At 42.6% G+C, this 18022-nt stretch overlaps 1 protein-coding gene across 5 annotated transcripts in view; it reads left to right on the forward strand.

Moving 5' to 3' along the window:
- The window catches only part of Kcnip4 (potassium voltage-gated channel interacting protein 4), a 1227189-nt gene that overhangs the window by 956364 nt on the left and 252803 nt on the right, over positions 1 to 18022 (forward strand). Inside the window, exon 1 of one of the 5 annotated variants that reach the window (XM_004624537.1) lies at positions 15360 to 15615. The exons of the other annotated variants lie outside the window; for them this stretch is intronic. Coding sequence (XP_004624594.1) covers positions 15504 to 15615 — 112 coding nt within the window. The 5' untranslated portion in view covers positions 15360 to 15503. Of the gene's footprint in view, positions 1 to 15359; positions 15616 to 18022 lie in introns of those variants that run through there. 5 annotated transcript variants of the gene reach the window in all.

Genomic DNA, 18022 nt, shown 5'->3' on the forward strand with positions numbered 1-18022 from the left:
ACCTGGGCACTGGCTACCTTCATAGCCCTGAATCTTGAAATGCAGTTAATTCCTCTCCTCTCCAACCTATCCACTCTGTGTTTTCTGTCCAAGAGAACTTACGGTGAAGTATGATTTTTCTTTGTGTCCTAGCATGTTATACTTACCATGCCCTTTACCAGCAACATACTTCCCCATCTTTGTCTTCTGTAAGACAGCAGCTCAGACAGCATCTTTTTTCCAGAAACCCTGTCCAGACTCACGTATCTGTCTAATGAGCTCCTGCATGAGCCACCTTTGCTCACACTGTGACGTTTACTAGCTGCTACCTCAGTTCTCCACATTCCCCACCGGGCTACTGCTCCAAGAGGTCAGGAGCTGCCTCACTGGCACAAGACCAGGTCCCTAGCACCCGCCTCAATCCTGAGCCGATACTGGATACTTGTTATGGTAAATTGAATGGCCACAGATTGCATGGAAAAGCATAAGAGCTCTGTACTTAGGTACGCAGGGCATAACATATCACACTGTTATTAAATATAGAGCCGGATATGGTGGTGCACTCCTGTAATCCCAGCACTCAGGAGAACAAGGCAGGAAGATCGTTGTAGGTTTGAGACCAGCTTTGGCTACAAAGTAAGCTCAAGACCAGCCTGAAATGCAAAGGGAGACCCTATCTCAAAAGAAGCAATTAAAAAAAAAAAAAGCATGTGGAATAATCTTCCATTTGGCGTGTGTAATTGCAAAGAACTGTGAGTCTCTCTATATCCATAACCCTGTCGTCACCCCTGCCACTGGAGATGAAGACATGGTATTTCTCTCATTTCTAAATGAGCACGCTGGCAGAAATAAGCTGTGAATTAAAATTTCAGCCCTCTACTATTTCAGACTTGAAGACTACTTAATAGATGAAAGATCAATTTTCTCTTGTCTATTCATTTTACTGTGTCAAAAATCTTGTAAAGGCAGGTGGTTGTCTTAGATCTTTCCTATAGACTCTTATTGGAAATTGCATATTATGCTTGAAAATCCCTCTAACCGCTATCTTCTTTTCTCCCACACTGGCCCTCAGGTATTCTTCACAGGTACAGAAGTCTTCAAGCACCTCCTACACTCTTGCACAAAGCTAATCGGTCCTAGCACCATAGCTTCACCTGGAGAATAATAAGGCATCTATATTTACCACAATGGCCCTTATTCTCCTGAGGCTCCCTTATTTCCCATGAAATGTTACTTTCAAAGATTTCCCCAGATTTCTCTTTTCCCCTGGCATTGACGCACCGGCCTTCTTTGCTCGTTGAGGCCTGATTCTTTCCTCTCCCTTCTCTGAACCTCATGTGCTCTTGTCACTTTAACTATCACCATTGAATGAGTCCCAGATTTTTATCTCTAGCTCCGATTCCTCTCCTGTGGTACAGCTCCACTTTTACGTTATCAGTTCATCATCTCCACCTGGATTCCCTGCTGGTTTATTAAATGCAGCTTTATTGAAAGTTCAATTATCCTCACCTCCCAACTGGTTCCTATTTTCAGTTTCACTGAAGGTGATTCAGGGGTGCTCTCTGGGCCTCTTCCTTCCTTCCTTCAGTAAGGAGTTAGATTGCAGGAGTGGGTGCCCGGTGCTCTACTGTGTGAGGTCACCTCACCCCAGGCCACAGCAGATGGAACCAAGGCCTTTTGTCTGACTTACCATTTGCCAAGCAGCATGTTCCTCTTGGATGTTTGTAACTTGGAGACAGATAGAAGCATCACAAGAAACAAACACGATAACGGCAGTCTTGCAAGTAGAGGTAAGAAAACTACTTTAGCGAGTCCCCCACCACTCCTTTTTCTCTTTCCCTTCCTACGTCTTGGGTTTTCAGTTCTCTCCTCAAATTTAGGAGCTATCACAGCAGCCTTGCGATGCATCTCCACAGCCTTCTTAGTTGTCTCACTAGTCCGAGCCAGTGACATGCTGACAAGTTCGTGCCTCCAGGGATCATGCCGAGTTCAGATCATCTTTGATGCTCTGTCTTCAGCCTCTGCTTCATGGTGGCGGCAGTGTTCTGTGAGGTTCGTCCCTGCATCTTTGCCAGTATCTGCGCCCCCTGCCTTTGTGCCCACTGACACGAGCTCTATCTTAGGCCATTTGGTAGCCCACCTGCTGGGCTTTCTCTCTGCAGCATATCTTTTCTTTTATTGCTCCATTTGCTGTTGTTTTTGTTATTATCGGGTGAAGCAAGTAAGACCCCGCTGTAAGTGCCACTGGAGGTCCCAGAAATGCTGACTAGGGTCATCATCTCACCGTCTCATGTTTCTTCTCCAGAGTCACCATCCGGCCCCTCACATTTCTGGTCTGACATGATTCGCTCTCAAACCTGCTGTACTATTACCATGAGGTAATCTGTGACTTCCGGTTCTGACCAGTGATGAGGCAATGCAAATGGTCGCACAAGAATCTAGGCTTTTGCCATACGTGTTCTCAAAACCAGCTGTGGAAATGCTACCATTGGCAAAGTCTCTTTTAGATACTGAAGGCCGAATGAAGAGCAAGCTTATTAAGGTGTCTGAACACGGGAAGCAGCTCTGCCTGTGGGAGGAGATATTTTCTCTTGCTTGGAAACTCATACGCTAATAAATATGTAAGAAAAGATTGGCTACTGTGGGAACAATAAAACGCTACTGTGGCAGAGTAACTGCGCAGTGTTGGGAAACAAGAGAACATTTTTTATAGAATTGTCTGGAAGAGCTCTTTAAAAAGAGCACTTATGTCTAACCTTGGGGGTTATAGCATTCCATGTAGGAAGATTCCCAAGTTAAAGACCACAGACAAAAATAATCTTGATTTACTAAAAGAATCTCTCTACCCATGGAGAGGACTGTAACTAGCTTGGTGCAGAAGGTAAAGAAGGTCTAAAGTATGTCAGCGAGAGCTAACAATCTATGAAAGACTTTGACTATGATCTCCAAGATAACGTAGGGCCATTGGAGGGCAGGAGACTTGTGAAAAACAGATGCTCCTTTTAACTGGCTGCTCTGTAGAACCAGACCTTAGGGGTGTGGGAATGAAAGCAGAAAGTCAGATCAGAGTTTCTGGCAGGGCTGGTGGGAACGGCTCAGGTCCAGATTGGAGGTGGAGCAGTGAGGATACGGTTAGATTATATGTGCATCTCCTGTATATTCCAGTGCATACCCAGGTCCTTGTGCTTGGCAGGCAGGTGCTTAGCCTACCAGCTCACTTAATAAATACTGATGAACTCACTAAAGGAAGGACTGAGCTGCCATCCATAATAAAATGCAGACTTCATGCTGCTCTTCATGTTTGGCTCCAGCCCTTCTGGTTTTCTGCTCTTCTCTTGCCTCTAAAATCACTCTCTATGCTAAAGCCTTTCTTAAACTCCCTAATATTCTTTCTTGGATTCAGTAATGTATGTGCGTTCCTTAGCTCCATTTCTAGACTGTAAGAGTTATGTACTGATGCCACACATTCTCTTGGGTATTTTGCATGGGACACAGTTTAACTTTTTTAAACAAATAAATGAATGCACAAATGAAGTGCGATGGAAATTATGTGACACTTAAGGTTCTCAGGTAAAGAAGTGATTACAGAGCTCCTGCTTGTGACATCTGAGCAACTTTCTAAACTTATTTAAGCTAGTTTACAGCACAGTATGCATTGGCCCTGGAAAGGAAGGGTGGGAGGCTCAGGGACAGGTGACTTTGCGTGGCTGGGTTCTTTGAAACCAGCGAGACAATATGACTGGCTGTGGGAATAAGAATGGGCTCTCATGGTTCACACTCACTCTAATACTTACTTTGGAAGACAAGTCTTCACTACTTTAATTCAGTGTCCTCAGTTCCCAGACAGGAATAGAGTTAAGATGCCTCTAAGCTGGATACTGAAAAAATAATGACAAATTTTAGACAGAAAGAACTTAAGTAGCTACTTGCTCTGCCCTGCCTGAATGCTCTAAGTCTCCTAACCCAGTTACTGTTCATGTCATCATGAGGAGGTGAACACTCTACTATCTCTACTTCATAAATCACCAATGCAACACCAGAACATCTGACCCCAGAGAGGCTTTCAGTTTACACTGGAAAAGAAGAACATTCAAAATCGGACAGCAAGACAGGTTAACTGTTTATAGTCTCAGTTTGCTGCTATTTTTGACATAAATAAGGCAAACATCAATGGTCTTTATTGTCTCACTTTTAAAATGGACTACAATAGAGAATAATGAGACCAAGCCCATGAAAGTGCACATGGAGGTAAAATTAATCCCGAAGTCATGAATAACTGTAAGTGGCTGGAAAGGCTTAGAGTTAAATGTTTCTCAATTATAGAAGCAATCAATACTTCTTACTTGACACTGTCTTTGAGAAATGTCTTTTTTCTTTCAATTTTTAAATTTAATATACACAGTACATATTGATGACATTCTGCATGGGGAGTTGATGCACATACATAACTTATTGCAATTATTTTTCAGCCCTTTCTCTCTGCTCTTTCCCCTGCCCTTCATCTCTGGGTCTGCATTTGCAAAAGATCTGTCTTCCCCGTTCCCATTATTTATGTTTTATTTTACACTTATTTATATTTGGAGTCTTTCATCTAAGGGAAACCACAAGTTATTTCAGCTTGTGTTTCGGATCTATATCACTTACTGATATGGGTTCAGTATGCACCCACTTTCCTGAAAATGGCCCAGACCCTCCCTGCTTTATTGCAGAGTTATGCCCCAGTGTGTACGAACACCACCTTTTCTGTGTCCTCTCATCCGATGAAGGAAATATCAGCCACTTACACGACTTGGCTGCATAAATTCTGCTGGGATAGTCATGGACATGTCTGGGTTGAAAGGCATTTGAGGAACCTTTACATTGACTTTCATGATGGTTATCCAGGTTTACATTCCCAGCAGAAATGTAGAAGGGTTCCTCTTACCTATAACCTTTCCACCATTACTGATTATTTGACTTTTGATGAGAGTGGAGGAAGATGAAAACTCAATGTTATAATTTAAATTTCTGTAGTGATCAAATATGTTGAACATTGTGCCATGTATGTATTGACCATTTGTATTTTTTCTGAGAAGTATCTATTCAGTTCAGTTTCATTTGTGATTGATTCTTTTATTAGATGGGTCTAATTTAAATATATATATATTTTAATATTTGTTCATTTATTTTAAAAGGAATAGAAAAATAATAGATAAAACGTTAGAAATGTTATACAATTTTCAAAAAGATGATAGGTATTCAACAATGGTTAGTCCTTTCTTCAAGGAATAGCTGGCAGCAATTTCTTTTCTTTTCTGTAAGTTTTTGTCTTTATTCTGTTAGAGAATTCCTTTGCTGTACAAAAGCTTTTTAATTTGATATGATCTCTGCCATTGTTATTTATTTATTTATTTATTTATTTATTTATTTTTGGTGGAACTGGGATTGAACTCTGGCCCTTGTGCTTGCCAAGCAAGCACTTATTCTACTGAGCCATCTCCCCCAGCCCCTTCTGTCATTGATTGTTAATGTTCTTTCTTGTGCACTTGAGATTTTGTTCAAAAAACCTATGACTTTAAGAGTTTTGGTGTTCCTCACAGAAAATGTCTTGGGAATTTCCCAAGGATGAAACCTATCCTTCCTATGGTTTGACAGTGTGCAGTGCTTCTGAAAGTAAAGGCCTGTACATTTCTCAGGCTTGGGGAACTGCACAAGTTAACTAGAACGGAAAGCCTTGCCAGAACTTCTTTTATTCCTGGTTTTGTCCACCCCAGGATATCTGAGCCAGTTAAGTAGTCTTCCCTAAGACCACACTTCTCCTGACCAAAAAGCACCTTCTTCCCCATTATCTTTTGTGATCTTTTGGGAAATTCTGCAGAGTGTGTCAAGCCCCTCTTAATTTGTGTAAGGCTTTGTACTTTACATTGAAATAAGTAAACTATTGTTCCTCACCTTATCTTTCCAATGTAGCTTACTCCCTTTTGCCTAAGAGATTCTTTCAGATGCTTCCCTGCTTGCTACATTATAATGGATCTTCATTGCTTTTTCTATTTTAGGCACTCTAGCAACCATGTGCATTCATGGGCAGTAATGCGCACTATTATAGTAGTCTTGGCCTTTACAGCCAATTTGTAGGTCTACATTTTCTTGAGCACTTTTCTGATCTTGGTAGAGAAATCCTTGCCTTATATAGTGCCTATTCCTTTGTGTTTGTACACCATTATGTAGTATACAGGAATAAGCTTGACATCTTTCCTCACCATTATCATAGAAAAGTACTGAAAAATAGTCTAAAGACTTAGCTTTGCTTACTGGTTGTCTGTCAGGCCTGGGCCAACGACTTCAAAAAATTCCCAACTTGAACCTAAATGCTTGCCATGAGCCACAGCCTGCATCGTAGTGAGCGTTCTCTGGGTATCTGCCCCATGCTTTGTTCATCGGGACCAAGAAAGGGGCACTGGAACAGAGGGAACTTCTCTCCTGGCCAGGCCACACCCATCCTGACCTTATACATATGGGAGAGATTTTGTGTGAGTGTGTGTATATGTGTGTGTGTGTGTGTGTGTGTGTGTGTACATGCACAAGCCCACACATGCTCACCACAAATAGAGAGAAAGACAGAGACAGACAGACAAACAGACAGACAGAGACAGACAGAGACCAAGAGGGAAAATTAATAAGCAGAGATGTTTATTTGGAAGCATTTTGAAAGAATAATCTTCCCAACTGTACAAAATATTCTTTCCATATTGTCTCTACAACTCTTTATAAACTACAGCACAATCTAGAAGACCATTAAACACCTCTTGAGCTCCACAAAGCATTTAAGTCCAAGTGTGATGGTTTGTCTCCCAAAGACCTGCTGCAGTGCAGAAAATGAGAATACAGCTGTAAGAACATCAGAGCAATATCAGGGAATTCTGTGCCTAAGCACTGAATCAAGCTGTGGAAAGCAGAGCCCTGGTCCAAATTAAAGGAAATGCACCACAGGGCTTCAGAAGAAACATAAAAGGCAGGACTGAGTCCCAACACTGGCTAATGCACCATCCCAGAAGATGCCAAAAATCATGCTTTTTAAAACCACCTGTTCCAATTTCAAGGCCATATGAAGCTGCAGTATAGAAAATTTAAGGGGGAAAGATTCTCTGTACCTATGTATGGACCTGAGACTGGTGGAGCAGGCATGAGACTAACTCAAGGAGAGATAATTCCTTATCTGTAGACTTCCCTGTAGTCCTCTTTACTGCCGGTTTAGATCACATCTGTATGATCTATGAGTTTCATAAGCAGAAAATAGGCCCCATTCATTTTTATGTCCTTGAATGTCTCACTGTACTTTGAGGAGAGGACTGCTTCTTCTCATCTCTCACTCCTCCCTGCTGCTTTCTTTGAATTTTTCTTCCTTCCACTTTTTTCTTTCTTCTCTATTCTATCCTGGACCCCCTCCATTATCTCACTTCATTTTACACTGTTGTTAGGCAAGAACTTAATATTAAACATGCTTCAAAATGAAATTAAGGGTCCAGCGAGATAGCTCGGTGGACAATGCACCTGCTTAGGCAAGTGCAGGGACTGGGGCTTGATCCCTGGCACCACATGCCATTCCAATCCTGCCCCTGGGCACAATGAGCTGGCCACAGAGTTTAGGCATGGTGGCATACACCTATAATCCCAGTACTGGGGAGGCTGAAAACAGGAGGATCACTGAGTCCAAGCTGTGGAGTGAGACCCAGTACCAACTACATCAAAATGAAGCTAAGGCCCCATCTTCCCTTTCTAAAGATCATTTTTATCTTCAATATTGTTTTTTATGCAATGAGGCCATAATAGAAAAGAATACAAACAAAATGATGATGTGGACAGATGCCTCTCCTATAGGCAGGGGAAGATTTTGAGTGAGGATTCTTGAGGTCGGGTCCTGTTTTTTGATGTCTAATATGCAGCATTGGGAAAGTTGCTTCACCATTTGCATCTCAGCATTCTCATGGGGACAATGGGGTTAATAGTCATGAGTATCCCCTAGGATGGAGCAGCAGTTCACTATGTTGGTTTATGTAATCCAGGCAGCACACTGTATTGCAGGGCAGGGGCCCGATATTTTTGTAATATCAATTATCAATGAAGAAAGAAAAACATCATGTTTATTATTGTCCTGGAGAATGTCTGCACTAAATTCATCCCAGTAAGATGATATGTGACAGAGACCTCTCATAGAGAGAGCACATGAAAAGGAAGGAGAACAGAGCTAGAACTCACAGCCTGGGTTAGGATGAACTTAAGAACACACTCAATTCAGCCAGCAAGTCCAGGTAAAGAAAAAGGAAAGGAAAGAAAGAAAAGGGAAAGCAGGAAAAAAAAATACCAGAAGTCACAAGGAAACCTTATCTTCTTGTGAGTTTTTCAAATAATCTGCTAATTTACTTATATGAACCTTATAGACTATACATGCTTCAATCATAAGATACCTGAGAATTATGTACATGATTGATACTACTGCAATATTACAGAAAGTTTCTTAGGGTGGAATGAGTTTTTCCCTTCAGTTCTCTATTTAAAAATTAAACAAACTTATAGAGTCAATAGGGCACTCAAACCAGATGGCTGTGATGCTTAATGGCTTAATGGCTATCCATATTTTAAAGAAATCTATTCAAGACCCACATATTAACCTTTCAGACCGAGCCTGTCTGCTAAGTGAGATACTCTGAGTTCTGTCTGATGAGACAGTTCATCTGGAGGACATGTAGGGGTCTTTGCAGTTAGTGAGTCTTCAGCGCAGAGATACTTGGTATACCTTAGGGCAGATGTGTCACTCAGGTTGAAGCAGAGGGCAAGTAAAGTTGAAGAGCTGCTGTCACTTCATGAGAAAGTCTTAACATTAGAAGAGACATCAGGCATCACCCAGGAACTCTGTGCTTGTTCTTTCTTATTGTGGTCCTTATATGTGAGAGGCCTTTACTGTGTATACTCTTAATCTCAACAGTGTGGGAGACTGAGGAAGTAATGTTGAAAGTCTGAGTCAAGCCTGGCCAACTTAGTTACTTAGAAAGACCCTGCCTCAAATTGCAAATTAAAAAGAGCCAAGGACACAGTTGAATTCAGTCCCAGTGTGAGTGGGGGAGGGGGAGCAGGGATCTTTGCCAATGTCCTGAATGTTGGTTTTATATATACTTCCTCTTTTCCTGGGACAGTCACTACTCCTGCCCATTCCTAAGGACTTAGATTAGGTTTCTTACTTTAATAGAACTTTCCACACGATGTCAACCATAGTGACAGCTTGTTTCTCTTGATTCCTGTTGACTAGAAGAAGTTCAAAAAGAGTTTTTCTTTTAGAACTTCCTTTCTTTTTTACTTTTCAGTATAGCATTCTGATGTTCCTCTTGCTAAACCAGTCAGTGATGTTGAAGAGCGAAAAGATTTCATGACACATTTGTTGACATCTAAGGCATTTATGTGTGTAACAAACATATACACAGTGTTTCAAAAATATTATACACCCTTGAGGAAAAGAAAACCATGTGTACATATTTTAATAGTAAGTTTATTAAGACATCGTGAGATTAATGCAAATTAACTTTGGCCTCTACAATTATAATACATACTCAAGTGGTGCCCGTTAACTTCTGGTCAATTGTAAGTACAGCAAACTGTTGCTTGGTAACCTTGGTCCATTGAGACTGCCGTATGTGCTTTTTTCAGTTCCTTCTCTAAGGCCTAATAGTGTAGTGGGCTTTTTACAATGTAAGATTTAATGTAGGATCACCCCATAGAAGAGTAACGCCATCTGTTGTAAAAACACCGTACTATTTTTATTTTCCTGAAGTGTGAGTACAGTTTCTGGCCAACTCTGTTTGTGGGAGAGTTCAATAAGTGGCAATTTAAAGGATTACAAATTTGAGGCTTATGTCTGTGCTATTTTGATTATCATTTATAAGTCACAGAGAAGTTACAAGATGAAGGAAAAGAGGTTTTGCTGTTAGGGATGGCAAAAATGGAATGGAAAACACGGAGAGGAAATCAATGCCATCTAAAGATTATGTGGTACAGTTGACTACTCAGATCAAACTTGATGCTATATTTCTACATAGGGATGATGGTTCTTTTTCTGCTGATCCAGGACAGTAGAAGGAAAACGCCTTTACAAAGAGAAATTGCTCTGTTTCTGTCCTGCTTTTGAGACAGATGAGGAGTGCCTGACTCTCATTCTTCCCACGCTGGCTGGAGGAGTGTGTGGCGTGGCCAGCAGTAGCTGACCCTCCCCCTTTCTTCCTTTTGCTTCTGCCTTGCCCCCATTGGTTTGGGGCAGTTTGCTTTAGTGTCTTCCTTGGCTGGGTAGTATCGTCCTTCCTGTCCCACATGATGACAGTCAGACAGGCCGTGGTAGTGCCCCCCCCACCTCACAGAATACTGTTGCCTTCACCCCTTGGTAGAGCTGACTGACCATGGCTCGTGCACGCTGAATTTAGCCAGTGATGGCAGCTGGCTGTGTCAACTGTTAGCATCCAACATTACATCATCTGGTGACACAGCTGTACTTGCCAATTCTGAATTGAGAAAACATACTCTAGGGTTTTAGGCCACACCATTAGGCAGAAAGAATTATATTTTGAAATAGTATTTCTTATCCCTTTCCTAGGATTTTTATTTATTTATTTATTCATTTATTTTTATTTGGCACAGGGTCTCACTACACAGCTTGGACTTGTAGTCATCCTCCTGTCTCAGCCTCCCCAGCACTGGGATTACAGGCATATGCCACCATTTGGTGGTCAGTTTGGTGCAGGGACAGAATGATATGTGGTGCAGGGGATTGAAGCCCTGTCCTTGAGGTTGCCTAAGCAGGCACTTAGACCGCCAAATTATCTCCAGCCCCCTTTCCAAGAATATTGCATTTAAATTTCACTTAACTAGTTCCAATGTGCTTTATAATTCTGTATTTATACTTGAAGAGGCAATAGGTAGATAGTAAATTACGTCTGACTCAAATTTTTTTTCCACCTTGCTCTAGTTGTTCTTGTCTTAGCATAGCGTCAGCAGCCTAAGGAACAGGCAATAATCCAGTGTCTTAGTTATTTACTGTATCACTGGAGAAAAAAAAGTTGACACCCACAATTTAAGGAAGAACGGTTTGTTGTGGCTCACATTTTGTACACCTTTCACTCTATACTGTTCTGGCACAAAGACGGATGGCAGAGGACCATGGTGGAAGTACAATCCTCTTGGCACCAGGAGGGAGAGGGAGCCAAGTGGAGGGAAGGTAAGGGAGACAGACACTTCCAGGTTGTGCCCACCACACCCTCCCTCTTCCAAGGAGATTGCCTCCTAAGTCCCCATAATTCAATCACATCCACAAAGCCCAACCTCTAAGAGAAGGAAACTCTGTGGAAACATCTACAGATAAACTGGAACACCAGGAAATAGCAACAGGTTAGATTTCAAGCCAAAGCAACTATAAAACACAAGGAAAAACTCGGTTTCAGATTTCAGTAAATGATCTCATATGAGATTATGGAAAGGATCACAATAGGCCCGTGCAAAGAAATAGCCAGGTGACCGGCTGACCCTTTCTCTGACTGGCCAATTGACTTGGACATGCCTCTTTGAAGTACGTTCTTATTTTGCTCAGAGTTTCTGACAATATTTTCTTTTCACACCCTCTTACCAGAGTCCCCTTTTAAAGTAAGTCATTCACCACGAGGCAGAGAGGCCTGAGGTGGAGTGGTAAAGGATGAGGTGTGTAGGACCTGACACCAGGGATTCCTACATTCAAGTCTCTCTTCTTCCAAGTGCAATCTAGAGGACTTCAGGCAAATTGCTCAGCTGTTTGATGCCTAAAATTTCTTTTCTAGGCCAATATAATTATATAGACCTTAGGTAATTATGCAAAGTCAAGATTTTAGAAAATGATTGATGCTTATACCTACTCCATGGATGTTAGTGGCTCTTATTTTTAGAGTGGATCACATATAATTTCTGGTTTGCTCCCTTACTGAAGGGGGCTTTGTGAAAATAGCTTAATTCTCATGTCCCTTGGTTTTCATTCTTTTTTGAGATAGTAATAATACCTAACATTGACTAACACTAATTTATACATTTAAAGTACATAGCATAGTGTCTGGTTTAGGACTTATGGGTAGGAAATGTTAGGCCATTCTTTTGGTGACAAAAATGCTAGTATGGATGGGACGTGTCAGAGTACCCCTGGCATTCTAGGAAGTCAGAAGATGGTGTAGCTGAAATGAATGAAAAGAACTCAGAGGCTAGCCAGATAGCTCAGCAGACTAAAGCATCTGCTTAGGCAGGCACTAGGGGATCGGGGTTTGATCCCCATGTCGTGCTGGCCTGATGACTAAGACTGGGTGTGGTGGTGCTTGCCTGTGATTCTAGCTATTGGGAAGCTGAAAACAGGAGGATCACTATGAGTCAGATCTGTGCAGTGAAACCCTATAGACCCTGTACCAAATACATAAAAATAAATAAATAAGAATTCAGAATACCAGGGGCTGGGGAGATTGCTCAGAAGCATAAACGCCTGCTTGACAAGCACAAGGTCCTGAGTTTGATCCCTGGTGCAAGGGAAAAAAGAAACAAAAGCTCAGAAAACCAAGTCAGAAAAACAGCTGATACTGGTAGGGAAAATCTAAGCTCCTGGAGGCTCTTGTAGCTAAACTTGATTGTTATTATCCTAAGGGGACAGCTTTTCTGAAATCAATAAAAGTCATATATGTGGGTCTTTATGTGAATATCAAGGATGGTAAGGATTTCATTCTCAGAAAACAAGATGTGATTTTAAAACTTAGCCTAATTACTAATAAAGAGATCAACTAAAAAATACTCGCTGGACTTTGCTGAGGCTATGAAAGGAAAAGCAGAAATGTAGGAGCCAATCAAAGCAATGTTTAAATTAATTTTTTTCTATTATCTTAGTCAAATCACTTAACCTTTCTGCAATGTAGTTGTTTTCAAGGGTGACATGACATTATATAGGATTAAAAGTCACAATTCCATAGTACTTGACCTAATTCCTTTCTATATGATTCTTTTAGATCTTCTGACTTCTTATATCTAAAGGTGGTGGGAATTTTTTAAAAAATAGCTACCTAAAACAGTTTTCCCCAGACATTCGCTAGGTAAATCTAGCTTTACCAGCTTGCTGAATTAGTTGTATACAACACCTATGAACGCATAGATGGTGCATGGAAGGATAGACACAAAGAACTGTACAGTAAATATGGCACTCATAGTGTAATGCACCATTATGAGGTCTACTATGATGGTCCAAGTATATTCCTGGTTCCAGAGGAGAATAAAATATCCTCGCAGCTGTGCTATTAAGCAATCTTCAGGGAAATAAACAACAGAACATGAGGACAGGAGCAGGGAAGAGCAGGTCGCTTCAGCCATGGAGACTCTGCAGACCCTTTCGCAGTGAGAACATCTATCACAGTCCCACAGGTCCCAAATGCTGAGCCCTGGACCCCAAGTACTGGGTTCAGCTCTCTACCATCTCACACATCAAACCCTAGAATGTTGCAGCATTTCTCTTTTTAAATTGAGAAGTTAGACTCAAAAATGGAGCCATTTCTCCAAGGTCACCCAGCAAGTGAGGAAGTGGAGCAGGATTTAACCTAAGAGGGCTGGAGTTTGACAACAGCGCACAGCAGGCCACAAACCTCCTCCCCAGAATCAACCCACCCATTCTCAAATGCAGTTGGCTCATCCCTCTACTTGCTCAACTTGAGTGCAGTAGGGGTGTGCAGCCTTACATTCCACTTGAAGTCTGTCTCTCCCCTTGCACTGTAAAACCCCAGAAACTACAGCTGGGCATCAGTTACCATTTTATCATTCAGCTGTTATGTACAGCTCCTAGTAACCACTTAATAACTGCTCAGCTAAATGCTTTCTGCCTTCCAAGCACTCTCCCCCAAAGCTTGGCAAATACATTGACTTCTTTGTGCTTCAGCTTCCTCACCTACTACGTGAAGATGATTGTAGTGACTGCCACACTGATTTGCGGGGATAAGTGACTGTTGCATCACTGTAATATGGGTAATCCCAGAGCAAGTACTCAGTAAATGTTAACTGTTTTTCTGTTCACATTTAATTCAATAATGCTCATTTAAATGAAGTGTTGAACTTCTTAGAATGGGAACTATGTCCAGAGAAGTTAAGTGTCTTGCAGAAGAGAGAAAGACAGAGAAAGATCAGAACTTGATGCCTGGAATTGAGGGGAGATCACAAACTCACGTCCCATAGTGAGTTGCAGCTCCCTAGGGGAGAGGCCCAGCTGATTCGCTCACCTTCTAGTATCAGCCTGATGGGAGGAGACCGTTACGTGACTGAGCTGCTGTGGCCTTAGCATAGTCCGGTGTCCCTATCAGGACAGCTGTGCCTCCCTGCTTGAAGAAGTTTGGAGTCAGGCACTTGATGACATCTGTGGGGCCAGCACTCCCTGTCCTCCCTTGTTGGTAACAATCACCATCATGCCTTGCCTAACAACATACACTTGGACTTCTTGGCACTAGGCTCTGCATGAGTGCTTATCTTTAACTAGCACCATGTGTGTGTGTGTGTGTGCGTGTGCGTGTGCGTGTGTGTGTGTGTGTGCACGCGCGCACTCCTGCATACACAGGGGTATTCATCAGGGAAGTTCATGAAGTTTCCAGAAGGAGGCTGAGGCAAAACTTTAAGTTGTGGGCAGTGCTACCAACCCTGCAGGGGGCAGTCACTGAACATTGCTCTTAAATGTCTGCTCCGCACCAGCCTCTCCCAGTGTCTGCAAATACATCAGTCTTATTTCCATCTGCCTCCCTACAATGCTCTGCATGGGCCAGTGGGGACCCTAAGGGCCCTGGAGTGGCAGGGGCTGGTTGGGAAGCTCTGGTCCAACCAAGTCGCTCAATCATTTTGCTCTTACACTTTTCTCCCTCCCCACAAAAGCCATCCCTGTGCTCCCACAAGCGCTGTCTGCAAGGCACCGTGAGCACCAGCTGCTAGAAGTGCTTTTTTCCTAGCATCCAGAGAGCAGCCTGAGCTGTCTCCCAGAGGAGGCTTCGGGAAGAGAAAGCAGCTGCCATGGTAAAAAGGGGACATTCACCAGTTTCCCAGGCAGCAAACTAGCGCGCAGCAGCCCTGCCCAGCCTCCCGCGCCCACGAGTGCAGCGCCCCTGCTCTCCGAGCAAGTTTCCTGGGAGTGTCCCCTCTCCACGGACATTGTGAAGTCTCTAGCACTCCAGCTGATGTTTCCCTGGCAGCTCTGAACTCGAGGTACCCTGCTGGCTGCAGCGCAGAAGCCAGGGCCGGTGCGCTGTGGTTGGGGGCAGCCCCTCCAGGCAAATGCCAGGATCAGCATGAGAGGCTGGACTTTAGCCCAGGTCTGTCCTCACCCCGGGGGGCCGCCTGCTTTGCTCGCTGCATCCTAGAGGACCTGCTCACTTTCCCCCCTTGCAAGTCTTTGTTCCAAGCAGACGTGGCTCGGATTCTCTAATTAACTCCCTCCACTCCAAAAGGGGTCCAGAGGCTGGGATGCTCTGCGACCTTAGAGGATGTTGACTCTCGAGTGGGAGTCGGAAGGACTGCAAACAGTGGGTATTGTTGTGATTATATGTGCATCTCTGAAGCTGCTTCATTTGCTGGGACTGATTGATTTTTCGGAAGGTAAAGTGGTCGCTCCCAGTCTGCGCTGTTGCTCAGGGCTAGTTCTGAACTGGACACAGATGCTGTAGAAGTCGCAAGGCTTAATTCTCAAAGTAAAAGTTTTAAAATATGCGTGCTTGGCATAGAGCAGGCTGGAGGCTGGACAGTTCATTTCTGTTTATCCAAATCGAGGCAGGGATTTTCGTGCCATTTTCTCTCTCTATGAAATATAGTGGGATTTGTGGCTTGCTTTTAAAGGGTTAAATAAATGTCTAAGGTGGGAAGTTATGGCTCTACTATGGCTGATAATGCAAGTTGCACTTTGATTGTCAGCTTGGTGTTTGGCAACCACACCTTAATGTCATTAATGATTCTATCCACTGGAAAACGCTCTTGGTTTGAGATCTATGTGTGCCTCATTATAAATATTGAAGTGTGCCTCATTATGCAAACCTACGTGTGCCTCCTTAGTGCGTAGGTGTGGGGATAGAACTGGGTTGTTGTTTATGATATGAAATGAGTGTGCTTTTGGTGTAAGATTCACTTAATTTGTGCTTCTTTGAGTATCTGTCTCCTGAGTGGGAACCCAGTTACGCAGGGCAGTTACCAATAAATATTTGCTACCAATATCTTGCTACCAATAAATAGTTCGTTTATCTGAGATATGTGTTACTGTTGCTATCGAAAATCAATATGATTATGCCATTGAAAGATTTGAGACTGTAAAGGGGGACGCTGATGAACTTTGCTAGCCACACATGGACTCATGAAATAATGCCTTTGTTGTAATCTCATGCCTGGAGCCACCGGATGCTAACTCTATATCCAGGCTCTTCTTCCTTCCCAAGTGAAGGGTGGGAGTCCATGAAATACTTGTTAATACTCCTTTGAGGTAAGAACATGAACTTTTGTGGCTGAATCATAAGTATTTGCATCTCACATTGTGTATAGTGTCTGGAGATGGAAGGGTTGAAGCCTTCTCACCTTTCCTGTACTCTAACCACAGGAGCTGGGAGCTCATAGCTAGGATGACATCATGACAAAGTACATCTGGTGCACAGGTTGTTTCTGTTTATGTGTTAATAGTGGTCAGGGTGCCTTCCTGTCTTTCTGTGAAATAGGTGCACTAAGTTCCAATTATTCAGAGCGCTATGAAAACATAAATTCTCGGGTACTTTTTAGGTCCTCTGATTATTCATAATCTACGACAAATTGTGTTTAGCACACTGCAAATATTACGGTTGTAAATAAAACTCCAGAAAGTGGCTTTTTTTCCTTCCTTTATATTACATTGAATTTTTAAAAAATCTTTTATTTATTTATTTATTTTTTTCTTGGTACAGGGTTTCACTATGCAGCTTGGACGTGTAGTGATCCTCCTGTCTCAGCCTCTCCAGGGCTGGGATTACGTGTCTGCACCACCACGCATGGTTTCAGTGGAAGGCTCCACACAGGGCCACATGGCTTCTGGTACTGGGGATCAAATCCAGGTCCTCATGCTTGCCAGGGAGGTGCTCACACCTCTGAGCTGTCTTCCCAGCCTACATAGTATTTTTATTTAACCCCTTCAAGCAAAACAATACATACCCCAGAGGGCTACACATGTTTAACAGAAGATTAATGAATCTTTCATTCTTTGGGGATCTCTTTCTCAGTGCATGACTTTTGATACCCTAATGAAGTACAAATAGGGTAACTTCAATTTCTATGATTACAATAATTTAATCTTGTATCATTTTGTTACAAACCATTGGATTTTGTTCTCTGAGTTCGGTTGAGCCAGAACTCACAAATTTAGTGCCTGTGGTGTCTTGGTTTCAAACCTGAGCTTTGAATGAGGACCACCATGGAGATACTTAGAGATATCAGCTTTCATAGATCTGTGAGTGAATGCAAGACCCTTTTGCTGTGGTGTTGACTGTGGGAAACCTAAAGTCAAAAGTCCCAGCTTAAGACCTCTGGAAGAGTCAGTCTTTACTTCAGAAGTTCTACAGTATGTCATTTAAGTGTAAAGAGTTTGGGGCCCAAGTATAGTGATGCAATTTCTAATCCCAAAACTTGTAAGGGGAAGGCAGAAGGATCACTGGGAGTTCAAGGCCAGCCTGGGTTACAAAATTTGTTCGAGGCTAGCATGAACTGCATTGTAAAACCCTGTTTAAAAAAAAAAAAAAAAGTAGAGATTTTTCAGTTTGAAACTTCAAATTTGAGTTCCAATAATATAAACGTTAAGGCTGTCCAGATAGCTCAGCAGACTAAACTACCTGCTTAGGCAGAGTACAGAGCCTGGGTTCCATCCCCTGCATGCTGTGTTGGCGATGCCCCTAGGACATGCTGAGATGGTAACTGAGACTGGGTGTGGTGGCATGTGCCTGTAATCACAGTGCTTGAGAGGCTGAAAACAGGAGAATCACTATGAGTCCGATCTATG

The sequence above is a fragment of the Octodon degus genome, unplaced genomic scaffold, assembly GCF_000260255.1.
Source record: "Octodon degus isolate 3935 unplaced genomic scaffold, OctDeg1.0 scaffold00006, whole genome shotgun sequence".
Lineage (NCBI taxonomy): Eukaryota > Metazoa > Chordata > Mammalia > Rodentia > Octodontidae > Octodon > Octodon degus.